The sequence below is a fragment of the Tuber melanosporum genome (assembly GCF_000151645.1).
Source record: "Tuber melanosporum whole genome shotgun sequence assembly, scaffold_19, strain Mel28".
Lineage (NCBI taxonomy): Eukaryota > Fungi > Ascomycota > Pezizomycetes > Pezizales > Tuberaceae > Tuber > Tuber melanosporum.
In genome coordinates, this window is record NW_003298852.1 from 389764 (window position 1) to 401263 (window position 11500).

At 46.6% G+C, this 11500-nt stretch overlaps 4 protein-coding genes; 3 read left to right on the top strand and 1 right to left on the bottom strand.

Moving 5' to 3' along the window:
• Positions 1-717: 717 nt before the first annotated feature.
• On the top strand, positions 718-2655 carry GSTUM_00005336001 (uncharacterized protein; the record flags this gene model as incomplete). XM_002837421.2 has 6 exons in its annotated part: positions 718-774; positions 834-859; positions 937-1879; positions 1931-2261; positions 2335-2358; positions 2411-2655. Exons 1-6 carry the CDS (start codon positions 757-759, stop codon positions 2653-2655), a joined length of 1587 nt encoding a protein of 528 aa, XP_002837467.1. The 5' UTR covers positions 718-756.
• Positions 2656-2669: 14 nt separating this feature from the next.
• On the top strand, positions 2670-3729 carry GSTUM_00005337001 (uncharacterized protein; the record flags this gene model as incomplete). XM_002837422.2 has 3 exons in its annotated part: positions 2670-2709; positions 2782-2955; positions 3013-3729. The coding sequence occupies 3 exons, from the start codon at positions 2670-2672 to the stop codon at positions 3570-3572; spliced, it is 774 nt and encodes a 257-aa protein (XP_002837468.1). The 3' UTR covers positions 3573-3729.
• A 285-nt stretch (positions 3730-4014) lies between these two features.
• GSTUM_00005338001 (uncharacterized protein) lies at positions 4015-6893 on the bottom strand. XM_002837423.2 has 5 exons: positions 6540-6893; positions 6388-6472; positions 6117-6330; positions 4815-6057; positions 4015-4748 (listed from the first exon to the last, which is right to left on the bottom strand). The coding sequence occupies exons 1-5, from the start codon at positions 6626-6628 to the stop codon at positions 4403-4405; spliced, it is 1977 nt and encodes a 658-aa protein (XP_002837469.1). The 5' UTR covers positions 6629-6893; the 3' UTR covers positions 4015-4402.
• Positions 6894-7076: 183 nt separating this feature from the next.
• On the top strand, positions 7077-10876 carry GSTUM_00005339001 (uncharacterized protein; the record flags this gene model as incomplete). XM_002837424.2 has 1 exon in its annotated part: positions 7077-10876. One exon carries the CDS (start codon positions 7077-7079, stop codon positions 10635-10637), a length of 3561 nt encoding a protein of 1186 aa, XP_002837470.1. The 3' UTR covers positions 10638-10876.
• Between the last annotated feature and the right edge of the window lie 624 nt (positions 10877-11500).

Genomic DNA, 11500 nt, shown 5'->3' on the forward strand with positions numbered 1-11500 from the left:
CACTGGGGCCGATTCGGTCATAAATTTGGCGCGGGAGGTACAGTACCACGGCTGTCCACAAAATTTAATGTATGATACTAAGAGAAATTACTCCTATTGCCGGGTCTAGTATCATTGTGCATGCTGTCCCATCCAGTCCACGCCAGTTCAATCGCTGATCCTTTGCGGAACTTTCACAAACTCTTTCGAAAGCATATTATACTTCCTAACTTAATTGGGTATTCTACTCTTGGATCACGGCTGGTCGCCGAGAAGACAAGACAAGATAGATAAGATCAGGGCAAGGGCAAAAAGTTGACAACAAAATTAATAAAATATTAATTTGGGGAACGTTACAGATATGATACTAAGTGGTCATAGGGTATAAAAGATATACAGAAATGTTATAATAATGGGTTGTGACCATATGAAATTGCCTGAATGAAATTTCATAATATTTCACAAGTATGATACTAGGATTTTATCTTGATTGCTTACTATTTGACACCTTCAAGAAGGATTGAATTATGCTGACTTTGAATAATATAATAATATGTTAGAATATAATAACACAAATGTGTTTCCGGTACTATCAGTTTCCAGTAGAGTGAAGAATCCGTGATCTCCAAGCCAGGGAATGAGGCTCTCCTGAAATTCTGCATGAAATCTTGGCAACGGTTTTCTCCCACAAAAAAAAAAAAACTTTAAACCCACCCGGTCTTGACACCTCTATTCACACACAACCCATAATTCGTCAACGATCATTCTTTTCCCAAGATGGCGATTCAAAAGAAGGTGCGCATAGCTTCTAATCCCATAACCTCACTCTATATTAACCAATCTCTCGGTTTCAGCATGGAAAAGGTCGTCTCGACAAATGGTACCCCCCACGTCCTCCACTATCATCAGCCCATGAAATATTTAAGGAGGAAAGAAATGCAGCTAATAGCGCAACAGGTACAAACTTGCCAAACAAAAAGGCTATCGAGCGCGTGCAGCTTTCAAGCTAATTCAGCTAAATAAGAAATACAACTTCCTCGAAAAGTCCAAAGTTCTTATAGATCTCTGCGCAGCACCGGGTTCCTGGTGTCAGGTAGCGGCGGAATGCATGCCTGTCAACTCCCTAATTGTTGGTGTTGATCTTGCCCCAATAAAAGCCATTCCCCGGGTCATTACCTTCCAGAGTGACATCACGACGGATAAGTGTCGGGCTACGCTTCGGGGCCACCTGAAGACCTGGAAGGCTGATACAGTACTTCACGACGGTGCGCCGAACGTTGGTACAGCTTGGGTTCAAGATGCATTTACACAGGCGGAATTGGTGCTGCAGTCTCTGAAGCTTGCAACTAAGTTCTTGATTGAAGGGGGGACATTCGTGACCAAGGTGTTTAGGTCGAGGGATTTTAATAATCTGATGTGGGTTTTTAATCAATTGTTTACCAAGGTTGAGGCTACGAAGCCGCCGTCTTCTAGAAGTGTTTCTGCGGAAATCTTTGTTGTGTGCAAAGGGTATAAGGCACCGAAGAGAGTTGATCCAAAGTTTTTGGACCCGAGGACTGTGTTTGAGGAGTTGCCGGATCCGACTCCGAATAATGAGGCAAAGGTGTTTAATCCTGAGATTAGGAAGAGGAAGAGGGACGGATATGAGGAGGGTGATTATTTGCAGTTCAAGGAAGCGCCTGTTAACAAGTTTATTGAGGCCACGGACCCGATTCAGATGCTTGGTAGCTTGAACAGACTTTCCTTTGAGGAGAGGAAGGGTGGTGATCTTGCAATCGCAGCTATCTCAAAAATGCCTGAGACCACAAAGGAGATTAGGTATTGCTGTGAGGATCTACGAGTTCTTGGTAAGAAGGAATTCCGAGCGTTGCTCAGGTGGCGTCTGTCTGTGAGAGAAAAGGTATGTATCTAATAGCCTTTAAAAAATCCCGCAACTCTAATATCGCCATAGTTCGGCCTGGCAGTCAAGAAAACAAATGCAATGGTAGAATCTACGGAAATCGCCGAAATCGTTCCAATGGACAAAGAAATCCAAATAGAAGAAGAGCTTGAGCGCCTAAAAATGAAAGAGGCGGGCGAAAAGAGGCGCTCACGGCGAAGAGAGAACGAGAGGAAGCAGAAAGAAATTGTCCGTCTTCAATTACACATGACTACTCCTACAGATATCGGCTTGGGGCAAGGCGTGGAAAATGAATCTATGTTTGCTATCAAGAACATCGATAGAGCTGGTGCTTTAGATAAAATAACAAAGGGCAAAATGAGCCTTGTGATTGAGGAGGATCGTAACCGCACCAGGAAGGACACCTACATGGGTGATGCGCCGGATGATGATAGCGAGGATGAGACTGCAGATAGGCTGGAGGCTGAGTTGGACGGAATGTATGTTTCCCCTTATCTCTCACACTCTGGATAACGCACCAATATATGACAGGTATGAGCGATACAAAGAAAAGAAAGCAGAAACCGACGCAAAATTCAAGGCCAAGAGATCCCGGCAAGAGCACGAAGATGGCGAATGGGAAGGCATCAAGTCAGATGCCGAATCATCTGACGACGGAGTTGCCATTGATGACTCCGAGAGCAGCGAAGACGGTGACGACGAGGACAAAGAATTTGGGCCCAAAAAGCTTACCACACACCTTGATAGCCGCGATATTAGGGGCGAGGATGGGCTGAGTAAAAAGGCAGCAATGTTCTTCGATCAGGATATCTTTCAGGATATTGCATTCGGTGTTTCAGAAGAGGAAGAAAGTGAGGAAGAAGGTGAAGGCGAAGAAGTTGGTGATGACACCGAAATGGAAGATTATTCCATCGAAAATTCCACCAATGTACTGCATGGCGGCGGCGAAGCGGGGATGGGCGATGGCTCTGGGACCGAAGAAGAGGGAGACGCAGAAACCGGCATCGAGATTGTCAAAGCCCAAAAAGACGACAGTTGGAACGCCGAAGAAGAGCCCATGAAGAATGGGAAAATCGGTGCTTCACCCTTCCCTGCACCTTTGCATACACCTAACTAACACCCACTCACCCCAGACATCGAGATAATAACTGCCGAGGCAATGTCCCTCGCCCAGCGCCTTGCGACGGGCAAGTCTTCCGCTGAAGCCAACATAATTGATGACGGCTTTAACAAATACTCCTTCCGCGACCGCGATGGCCTACCGGACTGGTTCCTGGACGACGAGAATAAGCACTCGAAGCCCAACCGGCCCATCACGGCGGCCGGGGCCGCCGCCATAAAGGAGAAACTCCGCGCGCTCAACGCCCGGCCCATCAAGAAAGTCCGGGAAGCGAAGGACCGGAAGAAGTTTAAGGCTGCACAGCGACTTGAGAAGCTGCGGAAGAAGAGCGCGCTCATGGCGGATGAGGAGGGTATGACGGAGAAGGAGAAGGCGGCGAATATTACGAAGTTGATGGCTAAGGCGGGGAAGAAGAAGCTCAAGGCAAAGGTTAAGGTTGTGGTTGCGCGCGGCCCGAACAAAGGGCAGGGGAGGCCCAGGGGCGTCAAAGGGCGGTATAAAATTGTTGATGCCAGGTTGAAGAAGGATGTTAAGGCGCAGAAAAGGGTTGCCAAGAGGGATAAGAAGAGGTAATCTATGGTTTAACGGGCTGGTTGATATGTGGATAGGGCGAATTGAATTGCATAGGAGGGTTAAAAGTTTGCTGACTTCCTTCTTTTTGTCATCATTATGTATACGAGTACTGGAACAACCTATCTCAAAAATTCGATCTTATCGTCTACGGATCTAATCCACTCTACGGATCTAATCTCCAACAACCGGCGATCTAATCTCCTATAGTGTACTAAAAAACCTCTTGATTGTTCAACAACACTTCTTCAAAACTAAAGTTCTTCAAATTCTCCAAGATTACTACAGAGACGGTAGACCCGAGGGGGATGCTAGTAGTACAGTACTGTACATTGTAATTAGTCTTATGTCGTGGGTACCATATGCCAGTTGTTGCGCGTGGAATGTAAATATCCTTGAAATTCATTCGTTATTAGTGCGATATTTTACTTGAGCTCATTAAAAATCCATTACGAACAATCCATTGTCAAAGCAAATAAGGAATAGTAGTAGCTAAAGATCTAAAAATCGTAGAGCCTAAATAAAAGAGGAGAAAGAAGTGGAGGATAAAGACTCGAACAGTAAATAAAGATCCCTGTATTTCAAACATACTCTATCCCCCACTGAAAAGCAAATACCGTAAGAACAATTGGTACCCGCGCTAGGACGTTCGGGTCGCCGGTGGGATCCAGCACTTGGCCCTTCCCTCAGCGGGGTTAGGGAGTTATTTGCGCAGCGCCTTTGCCCACTATCTGAGATAGGGAGTTTTGGACGTCTTAGCGCAAGTACCAATTATCGAGTTATATATATAGTATGCAACCTCAAGCAAGCAATCCTAATCCAACAATCAACAATCACTTCAGTTCCAAACCTGCAGCACCATCATCCTTCCTAGCCCTCAATCGTGGATCTTTCAATTCTTTAAAGTCGAGACCGCAATCCACCAGCATGGTAGAATGTAACCGCGTGATCTCAATGCAATCGCCGTAAACGTTACTATCCTGATCGATGGCGTGAAGCTGACGCTCGAATATATCCATGTACTCGTCTGCACGCTCTTTAGCCCAACGGACAAGGGCACTTGCAAGGCGATATTCGAAACAGCTATTGTATATTTCAACAGTGTTCTTGATGAGGGTGAACTGTACAAGAGCAACTTGGGAGATGTAGAGAGGCACGTCACCCTCAAATCTAACTTGTCTATACATAATAATTAAATTAGTGTCCTTTATGGAATGTGCCTTTCTAATTTGGTGTGGTTCTTACCTAGTCCGTTTCTTGATGACATCCGACTTAGCTTCTAGGAAAGCCTCCCGCGCACGATCCTCAAAATCAAGTCTGACAAGCCATTGGACATTCGCTTTGACCGCACTCTTCTTAGCTGGGTTTTCTGTCAGGTCTGCTGTGATTATTGTAGCGAGTCGTGACGCTCTCTCGTCAACTTTGAAGTTGATCAGCTCTGCTACTAGAGCATTGTTGCTCGTGAGCGCCCGACCGAGACCTCGGAGTTTTTCCACACCGACAACAGCCTCCTCGAACTGGCGGTGCGCAATCTTCTCATCCAACTCATCCATTTGCGCTTCCACCCATCTCAGGTTACGGGTCTGCCCCTCAACAGTAAATAGTGCACTAGTCGAACCATGCGCGCTAAGACTATTTAATAGGCCCCCGTTCTCGAGAAGTCTAGGGTCACGACCTGCTAGGAAAGTCATGCTGTCTCTTCTGCGCAGGTTGTCCTCGCTTTTAGCCCTGAGTGCTTTCCGGAGCTCGTCTGCAGATTTTTTGAACTGGCGGAGGAGCTCACTCTTCTTGGAGAGATCTTCGTTTTGATAAACAAATGATTCTTTCCCTACTCTCAAGTTCACAGCATTCAACACTTGAGCTCTCTTTGCGTTTTGGGAGTCGTTCGGAGATAAGTCCACCATTTCGATTTCAGCAAGAGGCCAGCATCTCTCGGCTACATTTTTGATCTGAGGAGAGCTGGAGCTTCCGTTATCTGTTCGCTTCTTCTTCACGGTAGCAACAAGAAGATGGTCGTTCAAGAGCACTATGTGTACAATTCGTCGAGGCTTCCAAGTGGCAGCGTTTAACTCAACCCAGTGCCGGGATTCCAAGATGATATGCCTCCCGGGAACTGATGGGAGGAACTTTTGTGCCCCTTCAACTTGTTTCCACAAAGCTTGAAGATGGCTCATATGTAAGGCAGTGAGATCAGCCACACTACTCCTATTCGCTGCCTTTCTAGCTTTGAGATCACTTGTGGTACTTGAATTCTCGGAGTCCGTTTTGAGCGAACTAGTGGTGTTGTGTAGATCGTTTAGTAGGTTCCGCAGAACACGCATCTCACTCTTGAGCTTATCAATTTCTTTTGAGATAAGGATAAACTGTGTTCGGTTCACGAACACATTTTTCTGTAAATCGGAAGAGGTACGGTTACGGATGTCCTTGAGGCGGCGTTGGTAGTCTCGGATTTCCTCATCTGAAGCATTGGCCAAGACCGTGGCGACAACTAGTGAAAGTAATTATAAGCGGTTTGACCGGATCATGCGATAGGGGTGGGAGCCGTACATGCATCTGGATTAAAGTTTGGATCACGAAAGGTATCCAAGTCAAGATTCACCCCATCAGATCGTTCAGGTTGCTTCACAGGGAGTCGTGCACCAGCCCCAGCTGCAATCATGTTTGGTCCCGATGGCAAGTTTGGCATGGCTGGGATATTAGCACCCGGTTCACTAGGCATCGGAAACCGTGTAGACATTCGTCGTTTGACAAGATCTGCAACCTTGAAGGAGTTAGTTAGCTCGACATAGCTTGTGAGGTCGCGCGGAAGCTAACTAACCATTTGTTTGTCTCTAACACGAACCTGCGGAGGCCCTGAAGCTGGTCCAAGCTTCGCACCCGGCATTGGGGGCATGGGGACCTGTCTGCGCATCCACATATCGTTAACTTCAAGGAGCTTCAGAGAATATACTGTATTTAGAAGTTGGGTACCGTGGTGGACCGATGACTGGCTTCGCCGAGCGTTTGCCTTCGCTCCGCTTCTTTCGAAGGGACAGGCCTTTAGATCGATCTTTATCCATTCTGTAATATTGTTGGTGATTCGTGACTCTGGTTGTGGTTGTAATAGGAGTGGAGGGAAGGGGCAGGGGGAGATAATTGTTGGGTTTCCAGACTACCGTAGTCTAACTTATGGTCCAAACTGCTGGTATTTACAGCAGAACAATGACACTCCCGGGACAAGATTCTGGGGTTTTCTAAGTTGAGGAGGAATTAGAATGAGATCTCGCGCAGATATAAACATGAACCTGTCTGAAGTTCTGATCATTAATTTACTTCCTCCTGTCTCTTTCTCGCTTTTGTTGTTTCCTCCCTTTAGACTATAATCAACTCGGTTAGCCTACTTGTAAAATAGCGTCACGTTACCTATCGTGTTCCATTGGCCGGGTAACTAAAAGTTGCTGAATATGATACCATCCACAAATCGAAGCTTCAACCTCTTTCATCTCGTTTGCCCAATATATACCCTTCATGGAGTCTCCTTTGCCTCCCCTCTCTTCCGTGGTGGGTCCATATATTCTTCAGGATCTCGTTGATGACCTCCCATTGGGTACCCCGGAAAATCCCAACGTCGAGATTACTTGTTTGGAGTTTTGGGAAGGGAATCTCTATGTCGGAACATCAACTCATGAGCTATTACATTTTGTCTCTATACCGGCCACTCCAACCCCCAGCGCTTCTGTAGAACCTCCGAAACCAATATACATGCTCGCTTCTCGACCCCAGCCACCTCCAACTCCAGCTGCAACTGTTACCTCACCTTATATAAAGAAGATTCTTGTTCTCCCCACTACTTCCACAGCTCTTGTATTATCTTCCGCGGGCTTTCTCTCTTTCTACACCTTACCTGAATTTTCACCAGTTTCCGGTGCCCCAAAACTAAGGGATGTTGCCTTTATTGGAGGGCAGGATTTGAATGAAGTTGAGGAGGAGAGAGTAGCTGCTTCTGAGGGGAGACAGACAAATATGGGCAGGGGGAAGTTGATCGTGGTTCTCGCTAAGGGCAAGTTGCGGATGATTCGGATAGGGGAGGCTGCAAGACTGGTCAAGGATATCGAGCTCAAAGCTCGCGCTATTGAGGCTGTCAGAAGAGATATGATTGCCTGCATTTCTACGGCCGAGAATTATGCCTTGGTGGACGTCGATAATATCCGTCAAATTCCACTATTTCCTATATCCTCCATTCCCACAAGTGGCCCTTCCAGCCCAACCGAATCAGGGTCGAATACCTCACAATTCCTTTCGCAGAGTTTGGGGTCCCATGCCAGGACAACATCGGGGTCATACCCCCCTCGGACATCATCTCTCACCCCAAGGGAGCGAAGAAATAGCTCTGCTACTGCTTCCAAGGAATCTAGTGCAACAGTTCATAATAGATCTAGTAGTACCAGTAGCGTCCGTGGGCAGATAAGCAGACAAAGTTCACACGGAAAAATTCCAACTGCTCGGGGTGGTAAGTCAACACCAAAACCGACTCACCTATCACCTCCATCTCCAACTCCCTCTCGGCCTCTTTCGCCATCTGCAGGTTTGCAGCCGCCATCTCCAACCGCCCGTTCTGAGACTGGCCTTGAGGTCCTTTCAATTAGCAGCAAGGCTCCTTCCGCCGTCTCCTCAGCTATTCCAAGCCCAGGTCCAATTTCCCCTACAAAAACGACACCAACAGAATCCAAATTCCCAGCTAAGACTAAAACTATGATTCCGAAAGGGCCTTTGATACCACATGTAGCCTCTCCTAGTCCCTCTGAGTTTCTTTTAACAACCGGCACTACATGGGAAGATCCCGGAGTGGGGCTGTTCGTGAATATGGAAGGGGATGTCACGAGGGGTACCATAAGTTTTGAGAAATATCCCGATGATGTGTTGGTGCAGGGCCCTTGGGTGATTGCTGTCATAGCTAATCGGGCAATCGAAGTGCAAAGGTGGAACATGGGTGGTGGTGAAAATGACGGAGGTGAAGAAAAGGGCTTGTTGGAGATGGGTGATAATGGATTCAAACTCGGCCTGAGTGAAGTAATTGGATTACCGGGGAGGGTAATAGGCGCAGCTATGACAATGTTAAGGCTTGAAACGCTTCATTTACGACCCGGTCCCCATCCAGGGAATAACGGGTCCCCTGAGTTAAGTCGGCGGAACAACGAAGAAAGGATAATTGCAGAGAGAATTTCGACTGTTGAGAGCAGTGTTGTTGCTTTCAAAGGTAAAAGAATATGCGCTTTGGTGGAAAGCCCTCTGGTGCTGCGGCTGGATTCATTGTTACCAACTTTCAAGGGTGGGACACCCAAAACCAGAGTTCGAGACATTCTGAAGACTTTCCGCAAAATGGATGCCATCGAACCAACCACTGAACGAGATCCCCACGAGGTTTCCTATATCCGTCAGAAATGCGGCATACTTCTACTAGGTGAACTACTCAGATTAGAGACACTCAAAAGAACCGATATCCAGCCGGACGAAATCACATTATCCGAGGAAGCGCTTATAGAGAGTGCTGTAGACCCCCGAGTTGTGCTAGCCATATTTGGAGGTGGCTTCGTTGGGGACATTGTATTAGGCAAAGGGGGGGTATGGGTTTATGGGGGTATCAAGCTTGTCTTCGATGAAATATGCGCTCAGCGTGCAGAGCGGCAAGAGGGTTATCAACGAGATATACTACTACTCCTGAAAAGATACCTAGCTATCTGGAGGCGGAAGAAAGGATTCGGTAGTATTGCCGACGAAAAGGAGGTATTTGCCACGGTTGACGTTGCCTTGATCCGTGTTTTGTTGATGCTCGATTCTCCCGAGTATTTACCGCAGAAGGGATTCACTATGGTATCTGAGGGAAACGCACGAGGCGAGTTGTATGCATTGGTTGATCAAGACGTGGATGAATTCGAGGCTATATCAAACCTTCTTAGGAGCTTTGGCCGGCTTTATGTCTTGAGCATCCTACTTCAGAACAGGAAGATGTACCGAGAGGTATTGGTCACGTGGAAGAGAATTCTAGAAGAAGGAGACACAACAGGAGAGTTTGAGGATGGGGAGGAAAAAGTGAGGAATTACCTTTTAAAGTTGAAAGATAAGTCACTTGTCGAGGAGTTTGGTAAATGGCTTGCAACAAGGAATCCCAAATTAGGAACTCAGGTCTTCTCGGACGATAAAGCAAAAGCAAAATTCGAGCCAGAAAAGGTTTTAGAGATCTTAAAAGAGCATGCGCCGGCAGCAGTACGGATTTATGTTAGCCAGTTAGTCGAAAAAGGAAACACAAAGTACGCGAACGACTTAATACTTCTATACCTTGACGATTTAGTAAAGGTCCTCGGGGAGCTCCCCTCTGCATCTGAACGACTCAGGGACTCTTACGAGTCCTACCGAGCACTTACTTCACCAAAGCCAACGTACGGAGAATTCATTGCGGACAATTCACCACCACTAGTAGGAACAGACGGAGCAGGAGGCACATCAGAGACAAACTGGTGGCGCGATCGCCTGCGCTTTTTAGAACTTCTCGGCGGTGAAAGCCCTTACGACGTCCCGAAGATTTTCGGCAGCCTAGTTAAATTTCGCGAAGTTTTGATTCCAGAGATGGTCATACTCTACGGGAAAGAAGGACGCCACGAGGATGCTATCCGACTCCTAACTCACGGGCTCAAAGACTTCGATACCGCAATAAACTATTGTCTCTTCGGGGGGCTATCTATATTCCAGACACGGAAAATCATCACAAACCGCGACGAACAGGAAACGCTCTTTGCAGTACTTCTTGGCGAATTTCTCAAGTTAGAAGATTACCAAGAGTGCATGGAGCAGACAAGAAATCTACTAGAGCGGTTTGGTGGCTGGGTTGACGTAACCCACGTTCTTCAAGTTGTACCCGACAATTGGAGTGTGGAAATGTTAAGTGGATTTCTGATGAGTGCTTTAAGAGGACTGGTTAAAGAAAAAGCAGAGGTCAGCGTCATGAAGAGTTTGCGGAGAAGTGAGGTTTTCAAGGTGGAGGCAGACTATGTTGCGCGATGTGACAATATTGGACCTACTATTGAACGGTGATTCCTGTGCTTTCTTTTCTCTCCCTATCGCCTTCTCACCCCCGTTTCTCCCCCTCTTTTCTTTTCCTTTCTCGCTAGCTAGTGCTTTGAGGTGGTATTTTAGTCTGTTACAGTACTGGTACCGGTATCTCCTACTTTCTGCTTTGTAGAATTAGGTAGTCTTACAAGAGGGAATATTGGCGCAGATAATTGGGATAGCAAAGATGGTTCCGATAATGGCATAATAGTAATTTTCTTGAAGGGATACTCACGGAAGGGATCTCCACAATTATCAGATTTTTTGGAAAACTCACGTCCACTCTTTTGCGGATTTCCCGGCGGGCGTTCAGCGGTGGAAACGCCATGTGCCCCACAAGTTAAAGCACAACGAAACCACAAGGGAAGAAACTATCAGCAATCTAAAGGACATACAGGTATCATACTCTATATTATCAGATAACCCTCAAGCTTTTAGACGAGATCTCGAAAAAGAAAAATCTGTCAAAATAATCTCGGCTCTTTCCCCTACACCCCTCACTACCTTCAGCGCAAGAGGTGAGTAGGCCTAATTGACATTATAACTGGTGGTATTGAATTATTAGAAGTTTTTGGATACCATTATGATGCTCATGAGGAAACCGAACTCCTTACAGCTCTAGAAGCTAACCGGGGATAGATCACTCGTTGGAATAACGAATACCAGTAGGAGCGTGTGCCCATCACAAAATGTTCATAAAGGCTATGATAAAGTCTCCCACGAGTCGTCTCGTCTCGTCAATACGAGGGCTTGATACAGAGTTTGTTAGTCACTTTCTATCACTCGTTACACCTATCCGTGAGGTCCGCATCCATACAGCCCTTCTACGCGCTGGGCTCATCTAGTGA

What these genes read in the sequence shown, in the direction of transcription:
- GSTUM_00005338001 (XM_002837423.2), bottom strand. Translation starts at nt 6,628, where the DNA reads ATGGATAAAGATCGATCTAAAGGCCTGTCCCTTCGAAAGAAGCGGAGC. An exon ending in AAACTTTAATCCAGATGCAT is followed by an intron (nt 6,058 to 6,116) that starts GTACGGCTCCCA and finishes TACTTTCACTAG; the next exon opens with TTGTCGCCACGGTCTTGGCC. An exon ending in GTCATCAAGAAACGGACTAG is followed by an intron (nt 4,749 to 4,814) that starts GTAAGAACCACA and finishes TATTATGTATAG; the next exon opens with ACAAGTTAGATTTGAGGGTG.